This window comes from Sarcophilus harrisii, chromosome 3 (assembly GCF_902635505.1).
Source record: "Sarcophilus harrisii chromosome 3, mSarHar1.11, whole genome shotgun sequence".
Lineage (NCBI taxonomy): Eukaryota > Metazoa > Chordata > Mammalia > Dasyuromorphia > Dasyuridae > Sarcophilus > Sarcophilus harrisii.
Window position 1 is genome coordinate 82,352,597 of NC_045428.1, and position 19,832 is coordinate 82,372,428.

General features: G+C 33.2%; 1 protein-coding gene across 3 annotated transcripts in view; it reads left to right on the forward strand.

Annotated features, from left to right (window-relative positions):
- The window catches only part of C2CD6 (C2 calcium dependent domain containing 6), a 128,610-nt gene that overhangs the window by 60,561 nt on the left and 48,217 nt on the right, over window positions 1–19,832 (forward strand). For all 3 annotated transcript variants that reach the window (XM_031958327.1, XM_031958326.1, XM_031958329.1), the window contains exon 10: window positions 17,909–18,023. In XM_031958327.1, coding sequence (XP_031814187.1) covers window positions 17,909–18,023 — 115 coding nt within the window. The remainder of the gene's footprint in view (window positions 1–17,908; window positions 18,024–19,832) is intronic.

Here is a 19,832-nt window from a genome sequence, read left to right on the forward strand (position 1 = left end):
AATATGGCATCTCAATATGGAGAATCTGGTTTTAGGAAAACACTGAGGAAAGTACCTTGGAGAGAATGGAGCAGGTGTGATTAACTAAATATGTATTGAAGAGGTTTTTTGATTAGCCATGCAGAGATTTTACAAGATTTGCCACTTTCAACTTTGGTCTCTGCCTCATTTAATCCATTGTATCTTAATGACTCTTTTGGTCATGATGACTAGTAAAGAGCATGTGGTCCCCAATCTTAGTAGTTAGAAAGATCAGATCAAGTCACAAGAAGCCAGAACTAAGAGTCCATACTAGGTTTATCATCTAGCACAGTAATAATGCTCTAAGAAGCAAGGAATATTATGAAGCAGTCTTTGGGACTCGTTAACTCAGCATAAGGATTCATCTAGTAGTCATACTGCATCCAGATATGAACTTGGTGGAACAAGTGCCGTGTAGATACTATGCTCTTAAGTTTGAGCTTAATTCCTATTCATCTACCCATAAGCGGAGCAGAGTAAGGAGGATTATGTCCCTGAGGAACTGGGGAATATGTTTACACATTTGAACAAATAACTTTATATTATTTATGAAGTAAATATATTTTTGTGCAGTCATTTTCAGTTGTGTCTCTTTGTCTCCCTAGTTACGGTTTTCTTGTCAGTTACTGGAATGGTTTATAATGTTCTTTCTCCAGCTCATTTTACAGATTAAAAAAAAGGTTAAGTGACTTGCCCAGGGTCACACTGGTAGGAAGTCTGAGGCCATATTTAAACTCAGGTCTTCCTGACTCCAGGCCTGACACTATGTCCACTATACCACTCTACCTTGCCCCTGTGAAGTGAATGTCCCTTTGTAAAAGTCGAATGATGTTAAATTAAATATAATTAGAGGGATAATGCCTGAGCCCCTAAGTATGGGAGGGTGAGGAACAGATATCTCTAGCTGAAGACAAAGAACTCTATTCCGTCTATGACTCGATTGGATTGTCTGATAATTCTGAATGGAATAACATAACTGGCCCTGAGAATCCAATCAGAATCAACTATATCACACTTAAATGCTGTGCGGAAGAGCAGTGGATATTCATCTCATTTCAGCTAAGGGCCAATATAAGAAAAAAGACATGGCATTAAAGAGAGAAATATAGTTCTTAATGTTCTCTCCTTTGATTTTTATCCTAGTATCTTTATTTTTTGTGTGTTATATGTCAGTGCAAGCTTATTGAGGGAGAAGACTATGTTGGTGGCATTCCCACAGCCAAGTGCAGTGTTTTGCATATGTAGTAAGTGCTTAATAAATGTTTGTTAATTTGAAATGAAGTACTCTTAGTTTCCGATTTGCTTGAATAATGAATTCAATGAAGTGGGTTGCATTATTTGAATTCTCTTTCCTCCCATTTGCATTATTCAAAGTGTATAAAATATAGTAATTTGTTCCAACTCAAAGGAAATGTACATTGAACATTTTAATATATGTTAATCTATTTATTAATATAATATAACATCAGGAGGTAAGAATGTTTATTACAACATAATAGAGTAAAAATGACTGAATATTCTGCCTATATAAGATAAGCTTATAATGATCACATGATTAAAAAAGTCATTATTTTTATTTAAAATATTTTAGCATAGGAAGAACTCTCCCATAAAACAGAAGCAGGTAGTCCAATGGATTAAAAGCCATAATCCTACAATAAGAATAAGTGATGACAAAATGTTTATTTTAGAAGATCTGGACATATGCAGACTGCTTCATCTTGAACTGTTTTTTCTCTTTCTTTACACTCTCACTGGTACTTGCAGTTTATCCACATCTCAGTGAATTTGCATAGTCATATTTTCATGTAATGAACTGAGTATAATTGGATGACCTTGGGCATTATCTAAAACTAGCAATGCTTTAAAAAGTGTTGTTATCCATACCATATTTTTCAACAGTTGTACTAAGATAACTTGAAAAGTTTTCATTGAAAACAGTATGTTATCCATGTTTTCTTAATTGACCACCAAAGAACTGGTAGTCATCAAAGACTAGCCTTTTAGAGCATAAGGATTTGATAACGATTAAAAAAACAAAACATAGGTTTTAATTAAAAATACTCTTCTGCATTACTTCCCAATTAAAGTATTCAGCAATCTTTATATATTTCAAGTCCATATTGAGTTTTTTCTTTATTAAAAACGTAAGTTTGAGAAAGCATCCCTTTTTAAAAAGAAAAGTCTTTTCATCTACACTAAAAATTTGTTCATTCTTTATCCACTGCAAATTATTTTCTTCAAGACATCAAGATATTTAGTTATAATGCCTTTATCTGCATTGAGGACATTGGGGTAATACTAATTATGCACTTGAACTTGATTTTTAAAGCCATTCACCCAACTAGTTGTTGTAGTAGAAGTTTTTTCACTGTCCACTTCATACCTAATTTTTTCACTTCCTTAAATAAATTTGGGCATTTGCCTTGTCAGGCTTGTGTAAAAATTAAATTAATAAGGTAATTAATAAGGTAATCAACAAAAACACATAAGGAGTTTATTCAGAGTCAAATACTTGCATTTTTGAAAAATACACTGTCTTAGGGAGTTTCCATGAAAGGAATTATAAAAAGAGTTTATGTACACTCAGAATGGTGGTGACTATGTGGATAAATGGAACATTACTTCACAAACTACTTATTGCTAGCTGCTTGCTTAGCAAACCGCAGCACTGGTTTAACCCTTTGCTAGCCAACGAAGGCAGGCTACTGACTATATCTCAAGCTAGGGTCACCTATAGGGTTATCAGAATAGATGAACTACAGAAAGAGAGGGGTTGTAGAAATGTCATTGGGACTTCTCTTTCTGATAACAGGACAGTTAGAAACTGCTGGTCACAGCAGAGATTCGAAAAATTTTACCTTGAAGATAGGGGATAATTAGAAATTACTAGTCAGAATAAGGTAGGGATCCCAGTTTTCCTAGGATTGACATTTTCCCCCCTTTTTGGTCAAGGAGAACCAAGAATCCTCCCCAGATCAATATTGGGCTATAGGTCAGGTCTTGTCACTACTGATCCATGACAGTATAAGTAAAACATATGAGAAGGGATGTATAGGTATACTCATTTTTCAAAAAGAGGAGTAAGGTTCATACAAGACGAGAGTGTTCCTGAGACAGAGAGGATGAATAATATCCTTTAAGTGAAAAGGATCACTAAGGAGGGAAGACATCAAAATTAATCTTGCCATGGAAAGAAACCTTTGAACCAGAATTGCCAAAAGTCGGGTCTTTTCACCAAGGAGTTAAGGATTGGAAATGACTGGCCTCCAATGTCCATTTAATTGGCACTTTTCATCTTGAATCTCAGATATACTTTGTAGTTTTGGGAAACATCTGGCATTTTGGAATAGACAAGTTCTCAGAACTATTGTTTCTAGCAGATCTGCTTTTCTGGTTCATGTTATTTGTGGATCCTTAGAGTTCTTTGATAAAATCTTTCCTTAAACACATCTCTACACAATTTAGTATAATCTCTTAAAAATAAAATTCTCTTAAAATATAATAATTAGATCATGTGGTGATAGCTATTTCAAACTTTGTGATGCTGACATGAACTAAAAATTGAACCATATGGGACAGCTGGATGGCATAGTACATAGAATAGAGTACTGGCCTGAAGTCAGGAAGACCTGAGTTCAAATCCAATCTCAGATGCTTAACATGTTCTAACTGTGTGACCCTGGGCAAGTCACTTAATCCCAACTGTCTCAAAAAAAATTGAACTATAAAAAACAAATATTAAATTAGGAGACCATAATTCTCTTAAAACTTAAGAAAATTTCATTTCCTAAATTGCTAAATTTATCTTTTGCCAAATCCTAAACCTTATATAAACATTGCCATCAATCGGTTAAAGAATCTTAAGAAAACATGAGAATCTGACTTGAAATTGAGTCTTTCTGGTTAAAGATTTAATATTTTCCAAAGTAGTTGTATGAGCCAGTTCTGAAAATACTTTTCTAAGTTAGCATTGGTTCCATTATAATTTAACTTTTTATGATGTAAGTTAGCAAACTGTTAACATTGATATTTATAAGAAATTCAAACTGAAAATTAAAAGCCATACAATTTATACCACAGAAAGAAGTATAAAAAACCCTTTTAAATTACATATACATATTCTTTGATCTCACTGTTATCTCAGAATTTTTAATGCATTTTTTTTTACTTTACAACTCCATTTAAACTCGGTTATATTACATAGATTAATTCCAATTAATTGATTCATAATTTAGCCTTCCCCCTCTTAGGAGGAATAGAAACAGATATAATTCTAATCCTCCTTTAAAATATACATAGAGCATTTTTAATAAGAAGATGATCTCTAGTACAGAAATGAACTCATTTAAAAGTTACCAAGTTAAGTTAAACTGTAGCAAAAAGCTTTAGGATAAAATGTATAAATATAGATTAAGTAACCAATTTCAAAACAGTATAGATAAAATAAGTTATTCTTAAAAAATAATTAAACATGTTTGTACTACAGGACATGCTCTTATAAACAGGTATTATTTCCACATTAAATAATAAATCTAAATAAAATTGATTTTTACTGAGGTAACAAAATATTCCACAAGTTATTCTTCTCTTAAAAAAAAGTTTCTTCAAAACAAAAGTGAAGATGTTTTTGATGTAGTCTTAATAATTAATAGAATTTTAAAAAGATTTGGTCTCATAAATTGTCACATAAATTCCCAATTATTTTGATATCACTTTGAAATATTTATATATATGTATATCTCATATATAAATGTGTAACAGGCAGATGACAAGCTCAAAAACTCATCTACTTAGTTGTTTGGGTATGGAAAGGATGATAATTTCAGACTGAAGAGCTTATATATTATAACCTACATTTTGTAGTAGTTCAGGTGTGCTCTAGTCTTAATCTGTGAGACAAAGATAAAACATTGTGTTCACATCTTTTACTAACCACCTGCTATGATTACAGAAATGTGCTATTAAAAAACACATAGCTATAGTAAAGTAAAATTGTTCCCCTAATTTGATATTAATTCCAGGTATGATTTACATAGGTAGCCAGTTATAATGAGAATGTATTAGAGTTAGCTAAGTGGAAAACTTTCCATCTAAGAGGAAATTTCGTACTGGGGATATTAAGTCAGGAGAATCCTACCTCAGCCCATTTTCCCAACTTTCCCAATGAGACAGAACTTTACATGCAATCCATAGATGTTATCCTATCAGTCTACTGATATTATGGATCATTGAATCAGTAGTGTTTTCTGATGATCATACTTGGAATCAGATTCATAATAATATCCATTACAGCCCCATAAACTGTAACAGCAAGTTTTATTAATCATACTTAATGATGTCTATAAATTACTATCACATTGTTATAACAAATTAGTTTATCAACAAAGATACTAAGACTTTAAAATTTCTTAAGCTGTAAACAAATCCTAATTATTCCAATACTTTACTCAAGGGGTATTTGAAATGGGGAAAGGTATAGAATCATACAGAGCAAGCTCTTGCAAAGGATTGGAGTTTATGGCTGTGCTCAAGTGGATAGTCTCAAGAAAATAAGAGATTTTACAAGGGCTTTTTCTTTGTACTTTTTCCCACATGGTAATTACCAATATTCCCATTAAAATATTTCATAAGTTTTAATATCATGATGATAATTCTTAATAACTTAGTTAATAATCTCACAACTTTAAAAAATAATAATGAAATGATTTTAGCTGTAACATTCACTTAAATGGAGACAAATATGGAAGTTTATAGTTTCTCAAATTTCAGTACTTCAGAATATTAAAAAATGTAAGTGCATCTGCAAAATAACATATCTTCACACATTTTTCCTCACCTTCTTTTAGCAGTTCAGTTAATAATCTAATAATATCTAGATTATAAAAGAAGTTGCTTTCCTGATAACATTTCTTACACAATCGTTTTTCAGAATTTACAATACAAAGAAATCTAGAATACAATATCAAGAATTATTTCTAATCAGATAACATTAATTTAGTCAAATACATTCCAAATTACCTTTCTACAGAAAAATATTCATGTGACTTTAATATATGGCTTTAATACAGCTAAACAAATTTACTTCGGACTTAATTTCCTTAACATCAGTTGAAACTTTCTTATTGTAGGTATGTGTTAAGATAGCTTCTTCACCTTTAAATATTGTAGCTCTCAGGTTTTAAATATTACAGGATCTTACACGATACCACCATTAGAGCAGAAATCATGTCAAAAACAGCAAATACCCCAAAATTTATCAGATTAAACAATGAAGAAGTTTTTGAATCCATTATTGTAATCCTAGTGAAATAAAATTTCCTTAATAGTTGGCAGCTTTCCAAAACATTTTTTGAAGAGGGACAGGGTAAAAGGACAAAGAACAGGATAAAGAGAAGGGAAATAAATAGTAAGCAATAGTAATTGTGAAAAGAAATTTGAAGCAAGTTTCTCAGATGAAAACATTACTTCTCAAATGTACAGGGAACTGAGTCAAATTTATATTAAAAAGCCATTCCCCAATTGATAATGATCAAAAAATATGAATTATGCCCAAAGGCCTATAAAATCATGCATATCTCTTGATCCAACAATTCTAATACTAGGCATGAATTCCAAAAGAGATTAAAAAGAGAAAAGGAAAAAAGTATAAATAAAAATATATCCGTTTTTTTCTCAGGAAAAGAACTGAAAATTGAGTAAATGCCCATCAGTTGGGAAACACCTGAATAAATAAGTGTGATTATGATGGAATATTATTATTATTCTGTAAGAAATAATGAGCAGGATGCTCTCAGAAACACCTGGGAAGTCTTCCATAAGCTGAAGCAAAGTGAAATGTATTATGTATAAAGTAATAACAATGTTGTGGATGATCAGCTGTAAATGACTTTGTTATTCTCAGCAATACAATGACCTAAGACCATTCTGAAAGACATATGATGAAAAATGTTATCCATATCTAGAAAAAAAGCTGGTTTTAACTCTTTATTTTTGAGGGGAGGAGGTTAGGGAGAAAGGAGGAAACTTATGTTTTCTTTTACAACATGAGTTTATGGAAATGGTTTGTATAACTTCACAGATACCGTCTTAATACAGGTTAGGTGGGGATGAAGGAAGAGAATTTGGAATTCAAAAATTTTGAAAAACAAATGTAAAAATTGCTTTTTATGTAACTGGGTAAAATAAAAATAGTAAAATATAAAACTTCGAGTTAATTAAAACAGCAGTTTTCAGATATCCTTTATCAACCAAGTTTATACTGTAACAGAATCCAAATTACAAGAGAAGTTATTTTTCTAACTGCATGCATTTAAATTTTGCATTGGCAGTCCTGGGAAGTACCTATAAAACTTTACCAAATCAAATTCACAACTATTAGGTTAGTTCTATTTCAATAGAAACTTATAGGTGGAAGTTATTCAGATAATGGCATATTTAAATAAAATCATTTTTGTATCTCATCAGAAAGAAAGAAGTTTGAACTTTAGCACATCTAAGCTTCACACAAATGTCAGTGAAGAGGCTTCAACTTCTGTTGCAAGGAAAATGTTTTAAAGAATTAGATTAGGTCTTTGTCACACGTTTGGAGTTTTCTTGACCAAGATACTACTGGAATGGTTTACCATTTCCTTCTCTAACACTCAGTTTCCTCATCTGTAAAATGGGCTGGAAAAGGAATATTGCAAACCACTACAGTATCTTCTACAAGAAAATCCAAACAATGTCACAAAAGAGTTGGGTACAGTTGAAACAAATGAACAAGAAGAACAAAGTTAGTTCCTGACAAGGCATAGTCCCTTTTCCTCAAGCAGAAATCTTTGTTTTACACACACGCATGTCTGTGTGTATGTATATATGTATATAGTTTATATACATATCATTTCTAAATGAAGGTTTATATATTTTACATCTTTTAAACAATTAAATCCATAACCCAAAAGAACACTAATCAGATGAATAGGCTAATTTTAGAAAAACCTGAAAAGATTTACATGAATTGATGCTAAGTGAAACAAGCAGAACAGAAAAACATTGTACTCGGCAACAAGAAGATTATGTGCTGATCACCTATGATAAACTTGGTTCTTCTCAGCAAGTCAGTGAGTGATCTAAGGCCATTCTTATAAACTTTGGATGGAAAATGTCATCTGCATCCAGAGAGAAAACTATGGAAACTTTATTTTCACACCTTTTTTTCTTTGTTTTTCCCTGTTGTTTTGATTTTTTTCTCCCAGTATGACTTAAGATGGAAATATGTAAAAAATGAATGTACATATATAACCTAAAAATTAATTAAAAAAGAATACTAATCAAAAAAATTACCCAATAATCTTAATACAATGAATTATCAGATCAATGTGAGATATTATCTTTACCCATATCACGGATTGGTAAATTAAGGCAACTTGGCTTAAGATCATCTCAGTTAACCAATTTTCAGATCATTTATCTTTTCAATTTGTCTTAATGCCAAATACTATGTTAAATTTATTATAAATTATATTTATTTTATATCATATCACATCTTATTAGGAGAGATACATTTCATTTAAAATAAGATCAGAATAAATTCAAGTGCAGAATAAATTACAAATGCAAAATATCAATTCATAATTTTAATTATTTAGTATTATGTTTTATGCAATGGCTATTTATTTCAAGCACTTCATATTATGGAGTCCATTATTTTCAGCCAATCTACTGACAAAAGATTTTAAAAGTGCATTTTGATGTTAAGTTTTAATTTACCCCAACTATCATATTTAACAGTACGTGTTAATTTAGTTCAACAGTTTTATAATCTTAGAAAGAATCCATTGCTTATCAATTTGCTCATTATCCTTTGTAACTTTTTTCTCTGTGACTTTAGAATCAGGCTGTAATTTTTTTTACTACTACAAAATTTCTCATAACCTTCCCACTTAAAGTCAGACTTCCTCAAACCTTCTCAATATGCCTAAATTATCTTTTCATTTTTATACATCTCTCATGATTTGAAAATCCAAACTTTCCTTATTCCATAATTTCTTTCCCTGCAAATCTCTAAAACCCATTGCTCAGGCTATACAAATTTTCATTGGTTGCTTAAATCCTACAATTCAACCATATCCCAGACTGCAGTGAATATTTCCTTTATATATTAACACATATTGTTAAACTCAATGACTTATTAAAATCTTTCTCATCTATATAATTTTAATTCAGGTGATCTTTTTCATTAATTTATATGTCATACTATATAATTCTTTCTTTTGGTTTGTTAAAATTCTAGTATTCTTTAAAAGATGGAAGTACCAATAACCCATTTGGAGTTTCTTAGCAATTACTTAAAAAAAAAAAAAAAAAAAAAACTTTAAACAGCTTACAAAAACTTGTTCTATTCAAATAACAGTTAAGTTCTGGTATATTATTCTGAGAAGTAGTACAAAATATTTTCTATTTACTTTCTTAAATATGTTTCTCTTGTAGAAGTAAGAAATAAGAATTCTTATAATTCAAAAATATAATCTATTATAAAATTGAGTAGGAATTTCAAATAATTCACAGCAAAATTTCAAAATTGATTCCTACTTTAATTTGTAAAATTAAAATATTCATTTAGACTTTCGAATATTTCTCACAAGCTTGCTATTCTCTTATCAGTAAAATGTCCTTTCTCTTCTAGCTATAAAACAATAAATTGGTTATTCTGGGGATGGAATGCTCTTGTCTTATTTAAAACATTCTGAAGATTGTTAAACTAACATTCCTTAAACTTTACTACAGTTTAGGAAAGTAAAGAGAAAGGAGGGATCTTTTAGAAAATTTAGTGAACTTCCCAGAATGTTTAGAAAGACACAGATAGATTTGCTGACAAAGCTTTTCTTTCTAAATTCTTTGTGCAAAACTGCATTCATATACATTCTGAGAGACACCAAATATGGACACAGGAAAACACACAAATAGATCAAGAGCTATGAGACATAGGACAAACAGGAAGTTTTCAAAGTTGTATTATAGTGGCTTCAGAAAAAAGCTAGTTTGATTTTAAACATAGATAATATGCCAAAAGAGACACGTAAGTGCACACCAGCAAATTCTTCTTCCTTATCTCTCGCTAGATATTTAAGTCCCTGCTAATAGGTCAGATAGGTTTAAACCTCCATCCATGTACATATATAATCTATATCAAATTGTTTACCATCTTAGCAAGGAAGAAAATTTGAGACTTAAAATAGCGTTTAAAATGAATATTAAAGACTTTCTTTACATGTAATTGGAAAAAAAAAACCCTAAAATACTGTTTAAAAAGAAAAAATCCAAACTTCCATTCTTCTAGGCTCTCTCCTGAAACATATATTGTAAAAGAACATAGAATTACATCCAATAACATAGGATTCTATTCTGAGTTTGGGTTAGTAATTGTTCCCAAAGACCATATTAAGTCATGAACACATATACACAACATATATATTTTTGTCCACAAAGATGGACAAAAGGTTGCAGCTTCCTTAAAAACAATTTAGCATGAGGTCAAATTTTGGGACTTGTATATGTAGGGGGCATTTGTGTATGTATGTATGTATGTGTTCAATTTCTCTTTTACATTTTTAGATGACAAAGAAAGAACACATCACATTAGAGATTTTTGTTGAAGGACTCCACCTTATCTAGACACGATTTCAAATGCAAAATTTTGTTATCCCTTGTCATTCTCACAGGTATCTTTTGCTGCAACCAAATAACCAATGGTCCCATATAATTTGCGGAACTGGTGGCTCTAAATAATCAGTGGCCCCATATAATGACTAGTCACAAAAACCCTTTGAATAAATTCACAGGAAATTCAATAAAAGTGGAAGTTTTAGAGATCTGAGAGGGGCTTACCAAGGATAGTCTGGGTTCTGGGCCCTGAATAGACACAAATTAGTTCCTTTTGTTACCAAACTCATAAGGCTGACCCAGGGGGCTGTCCACACATGTCCTCCTTTAGATCTTACTTCTGATACCTATCATGTCAAATTTGAATAAAAAATAGTCAGTAATGTAATAAGTAAAAAGTAAGGCATTTATTCAAGGTCAAAGAATTGCAATTTGGAACAACACACTATCTTACTCAAGAAGGGAAATCCCTTGAAGGAAGTTATAAATAGAAGTTGTAAACACTTAGAAGTGGAGTGGCCAAATGGTTAAGTGGAACAGCAATTCACAAGTTATTTATTGAAAGGTAGTATTACTTTTCCAGAAAAAAAAAACCCAGAAGTGGTTCAGGCCTCTTCTAACCTCAAGTTGTAGGGTTATCAGAGTAGCTGACCACAAGAAGGGAGGGGTTGCTATCTTGGAGCTATCTCTGATTGAGAACAGGGGCAGTTAGAAACTGAGGTCACAACAGAGATTCCTAGCAGTTTATCTTGAGGATAGGGGATATGTGAACAGGCAGGGATCCCTAAGTACTTCAACAAAAGCTGAATGTATTCAGGATGAAAGGATGGAAACATTTAAACGTACAGAAAAAGATTTTCATATGCAAAATAGACATTTCTTGCTGACTCTAGCCATTCATCTATAAAGATTTCCAAAGAATTAAGAAGTGGAATTGAACAAAATAAAACTAATCCTCTTAAATCCTTAAAAGTAGAGTGATTTGTTGAGGTAAAGAGCTATGGAACCTGGGAGAATTGTTGAGTAATGGAGGCAATACTTCTATTTTCTATCCCGAGGTAAACTGAGAGACACTAATCTTAAGCTAAGAGTTTGTTGCCCTAGCTGGAAAAAAAATTGGAAGTATTCCAGCATAAAGAGAGCTCAGTGCCATTTAGCCAAACCAGGGCCTGAATATGGAAGACCAGTTATTTATCTGAGAGCAAACTCAAGGCATTCAGCAGTTCAATCTATTCAGAAAAAATGGTCATTAGAAAGTGCCTAGGGCCAGTCAGCCTAGACACAACTAGGAGGCAGCCAAGTAACCTGCAAATAAGCCCATACAGGGGCAGGTACCACTGAGCCTGATGAAGAGCAGAGTGATTAGTCCATCACCACCAAGCTCTGTTGGGATGTCATAGGTGACCTGCCATTCTGTCATTGGGAGTCACCTTGACCACATATGTCTCTTCTGCACGGGCCTCCTTCCTTTCCACTGATCACATTCACTCTTCTTCTAAGATTCTTTGTGTTTTAGGGGTGTTGCTTTGTAACTACTCTCCCTGCTGTGCTGTTTGAGTAAATGTCTTTGCTAAAGAACTGACCATTAAGAGGAAGCATTTTAGTGGGAGATTGTGAGCTAATGTTAGGAGAATTGTTGTTTGTTCTTTGTTCTCAAAGATGACATCAGGAGGCTGGTGTCTTGACCTGCAAGTAAGTTGAATTTAAATGATCCAGGACTGTGCAAAGTCATCAACTTCATATACTCCTCCAGAATCATCAAAGTACAATGAGGAAAAAAAAAGGTCAGGAGGAGTAACAATGGTTCCAGATGCAATGGGGAACCTTGGTCCTCTTAAGCTAAAGTTTTTCCCAGGTTTCAGTTTGTCTGTGGCAATACCTATTCAGTGGTTAAAGGTGAAGTAAGAATGAGACCAAAGATGGCCTAGTTTGCCTTCTCAAAAGAATCATTCTTGAAAGATTCAGTTTCTGACCAGAATAAAATTTTCTGTTTACACTCATTTTAGTCATGACAACCCAAACAGTGAGCAAATAAGGCTTTTGCTGAGATCTATTATTGGCCAATCAGTGAGAATCAGAGTGATTTGGATTTAAAAATATAGTCAGGTTGCTCCATTTGAATCCAAATGGACTTTAACCTGGTTTTTCAGAATTATATTTTAAGAAATCATAAATGAAAACTACATGAGAAAAAAGAATTGTCAGGAGAAGGGGGTAGTAGGGTGGGAGGAAGAAGGGAGAAGAGGAAGCACTGCCCTAATAATGAGAATTTCTTAGGAGTTACAATTATCATGTTCCCATGTAGGAATATAAACAATTTAATCTTAATTGATTTCCTTATGATTTCTCTCTCATGTTTAACTTTTTTGTTTGAATGTCACATTTTCTATTTAGCTCAAGTCTTTTCACTAGGAATGCTTGAAAGTCCTCTATTTCATTAAATATCCATTTCCCCTCAAAACATTATACTCTACTTTTGCTGGGTAGGTTATTCTTGGTTGTAATCTAAACTTTTTTGCATCATAGAATATAATATTCCTCCACTCTTTTAACATGAAAACTGCTAAATCCAATGTGATGCTAACTGACTTCAAAATATTGATTTTGATGAATTTCAGGTTCTGAAAGGTGTGTTGCACAGAGAAACTAAAGTACATACGCCTGAAGCAGGCAGGGAGAAGGCTCTGATAGAGATAAGTTTAGTTCCCTAGTGGGAGGTCATCCAATCTGAAATCTATGTTACATCAAACCCCTGAAACTCACCCTCTGGAGAGGTCTTGAGCAGTCTCACCTTGGCATGCCCTGACAGAAATCCCAGTCATGTCCCTGAGGATAAATTTTCCCTGTAAAATCTACTTATGGGCCATCCCATGGCTGCTGCCCTCCTTTGGGTCAGTCTGCCTCATGGTATCTTTCTCCTTATTGTCCCCACATTCCATGCCTAATTCACTATGCTTCCCAACCCCACTTCTCCTCCCTATAGCTAACTCACTCTTTTAGAATGCTATGACTCTTTCAAGATTTTACCTGCCAGCTAAGGGCATGCCCCAATCTCATGGGTTGCTCCCTTTCTACTGGGTAATTATAAATTCCACTGAGGAACTTGTTTTTCACGTGCTTTCTCAATCTATTTCATATTCACCATCCCTGGTGTGTAATGTATCCCTTCATTTTGTCTATAACGTATTCCCCTAAATGAATTTACCTTTTGCCAAAAAAAAAATGGCCATTGTGAATTTTTCACATGACCGAACTCCAACTTTTGTTGCCCACCAGCATCTGGTGTCTACATCAACTACATTATGTTTATGCTCTCTGTTTTAACCTGTACATATCTTAAGGTGTTATTTTATTCAATATTTTTTTCTGCTTCTTTTACCAGGCTATTGATTCTCTTTTCATAATTGTCTTGTACCAAGTTCATTTCTTTTCCCATTTTTCCTTCCACCTCTCCTATTTGATTTTTTAAAACCTTAAGCTCTTATAAGAATTTTTGTTGGGTTTGTGTTCTATTCACATTTTTTCCTTTAGAATTTTTTTTTGTAACTGTTTTGATGCAATTTTCTTCTGCAATTGTGTCTTTATCTTTCCTGTCATCATAGTATGTTCATTTTTGTTGTTGTCGTTGGTTCATTTTTCTAGCCTATTTCTTGACATTTTACTTGATGTTAAAGTTGGGCTCTACTCCCAGGATAAGGAGAGGGGGGTCACTGTTCCAAGCTTCAGCTTTTTTTGTATGCTTCTATTTTTAGATTTCGTTCTGGAGGCCTCTTAGTTTTCACTACTTCCAAGATGGTATTATCCCAAGAGAGATGTGGTCACTGCTCTTCAGGCCTGTTGCTCTGCAAGTGTGCCAGGCACTGCAGCTGCAAATGTGGGTACTTGTCTTGGCCCTGGAACTATGACTAGGTCCCTTGATCCTTTGTGAGAGACTGCAAGCACTCTTCTTTGTGTTGGAACTATAACCAGGAATCCTGTTGCCTTGTGACTATAAGCACTTATTCTTCTCTTTGTTATGGAATTACAACCCAGAATTGTGCATGGGGAGTGCAACAGGGTCCTGTACCTGATGCCAGTAAAGGGTGTTTTATAATCTCTTTCTGACCAGTTGTTTTGATTGTTCTAAACCCTCTTAAGTTCTATGGCCTGAGAGCTCTCAAAGCTGCTTCAGCCACTGTCACAGCCACCTCCAAGGCTTGCTCCTGATGTTGCCATATGCGTTTCAAGATGTTACAGACTGGCCTTCAGCCCAGAATTGTAGATCCCTCCTGCCACCTAAATTGCTTTTGGGCTGAAAAAATGTCTTACTCCTACTTATTGTTGTCTCCTCCATGCCAAAAAAATTTTGTTTGATTTGAGGTATTAAATTTGTTTAGAGGGGAATGTTGGAAGAGTTCAGTTGAGTTGTTGTTATGTTGGCTCCTCCTCTCAATATATACATAATTTAAGAAAACATCCTGAGTCATTACCAGTGGTCCTAATTTTTGTCTTGCCACTGGACTTTGATGACTTTGGAAGAATGGTGGCTTAACTTTGTGCAAGTCTTTTTCACTTCAATCCAATTCACACACAAGTCAAGAAAGATATTATCATGTGATGTAACTGGTCCTCTTCAGAAATGAAGGATGAATTACAACAATTTACAAAGGAGAGAGAAAGCAATAATGTTGAGATCAGAAATCAGTTTCCTACAGCACCAAGATGTAAGTCAGGGAAATATAGTCACTAGAATTGTGAGCCACTCTGATGGAGGATACAAAGTCTTGGACAAAGTTCAAATAGAAGAGAAATTCCTTAAGTAAAAGAAATGGTTAGGTCTTCCATATATTCTTGTTTACAGAAGATATTGTGTTGACTTAAGTAAAACAAATAATGCTGCATTTGCTTTAGTGAGATTCCAAACCATTAAAAAAATTTATAATCTATGTAGGAAAAACTGTGAATGTCTGTTATTTAGATTATGATATGTTAGATGGACAGTCCATTAAACTGGAAACATCAATATATGGGGACAAAAACTTGGGACAATGGTTCTTTCCAAGAAAGGAAGTAGGAAATTGGGGTGTCTCTTCATAGAGAGGGAATGCTGAACTAGAATTAAATCTACACATTTAAATTGTCAAAGGGAAGTAAATTTTAGTTTCAAGCCTAATTGTTATTAGGGAATAAGAAGGAGCCCAAGCTATATCCAAGGCTTGATTCCCTTCCCAACAAATGCCATTTCCATAATGAATGCACATAACCAATCCATTTATCCAAGTAGATGGCAAAACAGAAATAAGAGAAAGTACTTTTTAGGGAATTCACCCAGACAATACAGAGTGGATAAGCTTTGAGTGTGATGATGCAGCTTAATCAAGAGAAAAAAAGTTTCAACTTTCACCATAAGGAAAATCCATAAAGTCTAAACAAGCTGGGCACATAGGAACATGATATACTAATTCCATGGATAATGTTAGCTTATTCTCAGATAGTTTTTCCTTTTAAAAAACCTAAATGATAAGTCATCTTTCTCAAAGCTGGAAAAAAAGAGTAGGAAAAAAAGAACTCTTCTCTCTACCTCTTACCAATTCCATCCATCCTCCATGAAAATGTGGGATATTGAATAATTAGTTTTCATCAGTGAGAAGAATCTCATGCAATTGGCATTTTGAAGAATTATTAGTTAACAGTATTTTATTTTTCCAATTACATATAAAAATAATTTTCAAAATTGATTTTTGTAAGATTTTTAGTTCTAATTTTTTTCTTCCTTCTTTCCCTCTTTCCCTCTTCCCAAGTCAGGAAGCAATCTATTATAGAAATCATTTTAAACCTATTTCCATACTGGTCATGTTGTGAAAGAAAAATCAGAACAAAAAGGGAAAACCATGAGAAAGAAAAAAACAAAACAAAAAAAGTGAAAATAGTATGCTTCAATCCACATTGTCTCCATAATTATATCTCTGGATAGTTTAGTTTAAACTAATTTTAATTTAAAAACATAAAATTCAATTTTGAGAAACTTGTAGGGAAATGAGTGTGCTTAAACTGATATTTTTGGAAAGTAATTTGGTAACAAAAATAGGGATTATAAAATTTGGTCATAGGATTTAGTCAAATAATCTCTAAGATATTTCATAAGCATATTTATTCAAAGAAGAAACACATCTGTCTGAAAATACTCACAAGAGCTTTATTTGTAATAGAAAAAAATCAGGAAATAAGCCAGTATGAAAAATTATCTAAAAGTAAGTGATCTTTGGGCTCTTTTCAGCTTTTATGACTATAATTGAGAATTGCCAAATTGCATCATATTGATGTATTAGAGGGGGTTTTTGTACAAAGAAAAATAGCAAATATGAAAAGCACAAAATAAAGATTTCTATAAAGTGATTCAGATTAAAGAAAGCAAAATGAAGACAAAATGCAATCTGTGTTCCCTGGTTATTTACCAGTTATTGTAAAGGGTGTGCTTAAATAGGGCTTATAATTTGTATCCATCCTATGATTCCTCACTTAGTGAAAGATTCCCAGCCCATTCCATAGGCAACAAGTAAGGGGGGATCCACAGTGTACAAGAGCAGAACACTTTAGTAAAGCAATGTTGACATAAAAATCTTATTGGACTTTGTAGGACTAGTTGATCAGTTGTGTGTTGTGTTTGTTTAAGGATAAAGGTATAAACTTCTCTAAATTGATTTCGTTGAGATGTAGGATTTCTTACAACTTCTATATATCCTAATTAGTGTGACTAGGGAATCTGGAGGATTTACAGTGATAGCCAATTCTCAAAGCCAGTATAAAGACCTCCCTTAATCTGTAACATTTCTCAGGTCATAAAAATGTAAAATTATAGTAGAAATATGGAGCTTTCCTAGTACTAACAAGATGCCAAAAGTCTAGGATCATACATGGTCACATTCTATCCATTTGTGGGAAAGGCACAAGATCTTCATCATAAGGCCGAGAAATTAAAATTCTTCCCGAGGATTGAGCCATGCTGATGCTGCATAAATAAGGTATAATCATTCAGGGTTCATACCCTTCCCACTGACTTTCATAGACTCCTGTGATGTGCTTACATAACCTGCTTTATTCCATTTCATTTAACCTAAACTGTCTGAGAACCCTACAATCCTATAAAAATAATGAATTTTCTCTTTTTATAACCAGCATAGCTTATGTCTCTAATTAGAATCCTTTATATGAATACCCTTACCAATATATTAAATATATATAATCAACTAATTCCTTTCACTAGGCTTGACAGAATGAAGAAAGAATACAGAAATTTGAAAACATGGGAAGAAAAATCTAAATATTTAGATCAAATTCTTCGCATGAAAACAGAAACAAAAGAATCTCCTGATTCCAAGGTAACTAAAAAGGATATATTGGCTTACTGTTTCAGATTATAATTTAACATGATTTTTATATTTTTATATCATGTGTTTTCTTTCTGTTTTTTCATTCTGAATAATTTAGCATTCAATAAATGCCTTATTGATATTCAAGGCTAAAAATGTACAACCGGGACAATTTGCATTGAGAAAATTCTGAAAGGATACTTAACTTGACTTTTTAAAAATACCGAAAACCCCATTCTGGGGGAAGTATACGAGATTGTGTCCATTTCTTCTTCTTTTTTTTTTTTAATATAACTTTTTATTGACAGAACCCATGCCAGGGTAATTTTTTACAACATTATCCCTTGCACTCACTTCTGTTCTGATTTTTCCCCTCCTTCCCTCCAGCCCTTCCCCCAGATGGCAAGCAGTCCTATACATGTTAAATATGTCACAGTATATCCTAGATACAATATATGTGTGCAAAACCGAACAGTTATCTTGTTGCACAGGAAGAATTGGATTCAGAAGATAAAAATAGCCCAGGAAGAAAAATGAAAATGCAAACAGTTTACATTCATTTCCCAGTGTTCTTTCTTTGGATGTAGCTGCTTCTGTCCATCATTGATCAATTGAAACTGAGTTAGATCTTCTCTTTGTCAAAGAAATCTACTTCCATCACAATATATCCTCATATAGTATTGTTGTTGAAGTATATAATGATCTCCTGGTTCTGCTCATTTCATTCAGCATCAGTTCATGTAAGTCTCTCCAAGCCTCTCTGTGTTCATCCTGCTGGTCATTTCTTACAGAACAATAGTATTCCATAACATTCATATACCACAATTTACCCAACCATTCTCCAATTGATGGGCATCCATTCATTTTCCAGTTTCTAGCCATTACAAACAGGGCTGCCACAAACATTTTGGCACATACAGGTCCCTTTCCTTTCTTTATGATCTCTTTGGGGTATAAGCCCAGTAGTAGCACTGCGGTCAAAGGGTATGCACAGTTTGATAACTTTTTGGTCATAATTTCAGATTGCTCTCCAGAATGGTTGGATTTGTTCACAACTCCACCAACAATGATTGTGCCCATTTCTGAACAGGTTTAGAGATTGTTTTTATTATTTGATTCCTTTCCTTGATATTTATATTGTTAAATTGTTAAATGTTAAAACATCCTTTTTGCCATTGGATTTATGTGTATCTAATGTAGTAATAGAGAAGATTCCATCTTATGGTTCCTCAGTTAGTGAAAGATTCCCAGCCCCATTCCATAGGCATCAGAATGGTGATCATTGGAATGGTGGAAAGGTGGTGATTTATGCCTTGAGATACATAATTACCCTCAAACAGTTATACTAAGTCTTGGGCCATTGAGTGACTCATGAAATCCAGGATATATAGATCTAGGATAGCGTGTACCTAATAAATCAGTGATAAGAAATACAAGATCTATGCTCGTTAGAATCAGTGAGCCACTTGGCTTACTGTTAGAAAAAATGTGGAAAGGTCTTACTACTTCATTTGCCCACATCTTTAAAAATCTATCTATGCAGAGTTCCACCAAAGCTAATCTTATTTCTGAAGACTGTCTTAATATTCTATTATTATTTTCCTGGCTCTTTAAGCTGGTTTTCAGTGATCCTAGCTCCCTGAGTTAGCTTTTTACAACTGGCACAGTGGTGTTGTGAGTAAATGTCAAAAAGAGGAGAAAGGGAACCCTTTTTCTGGAGAAAACAATATTCAGTGTAATTCAAAAAATAATAATTTCAAATATATTATCTTATTTGATCCTCACAACAATGCTGTAAGGATATGTACTATTATCATC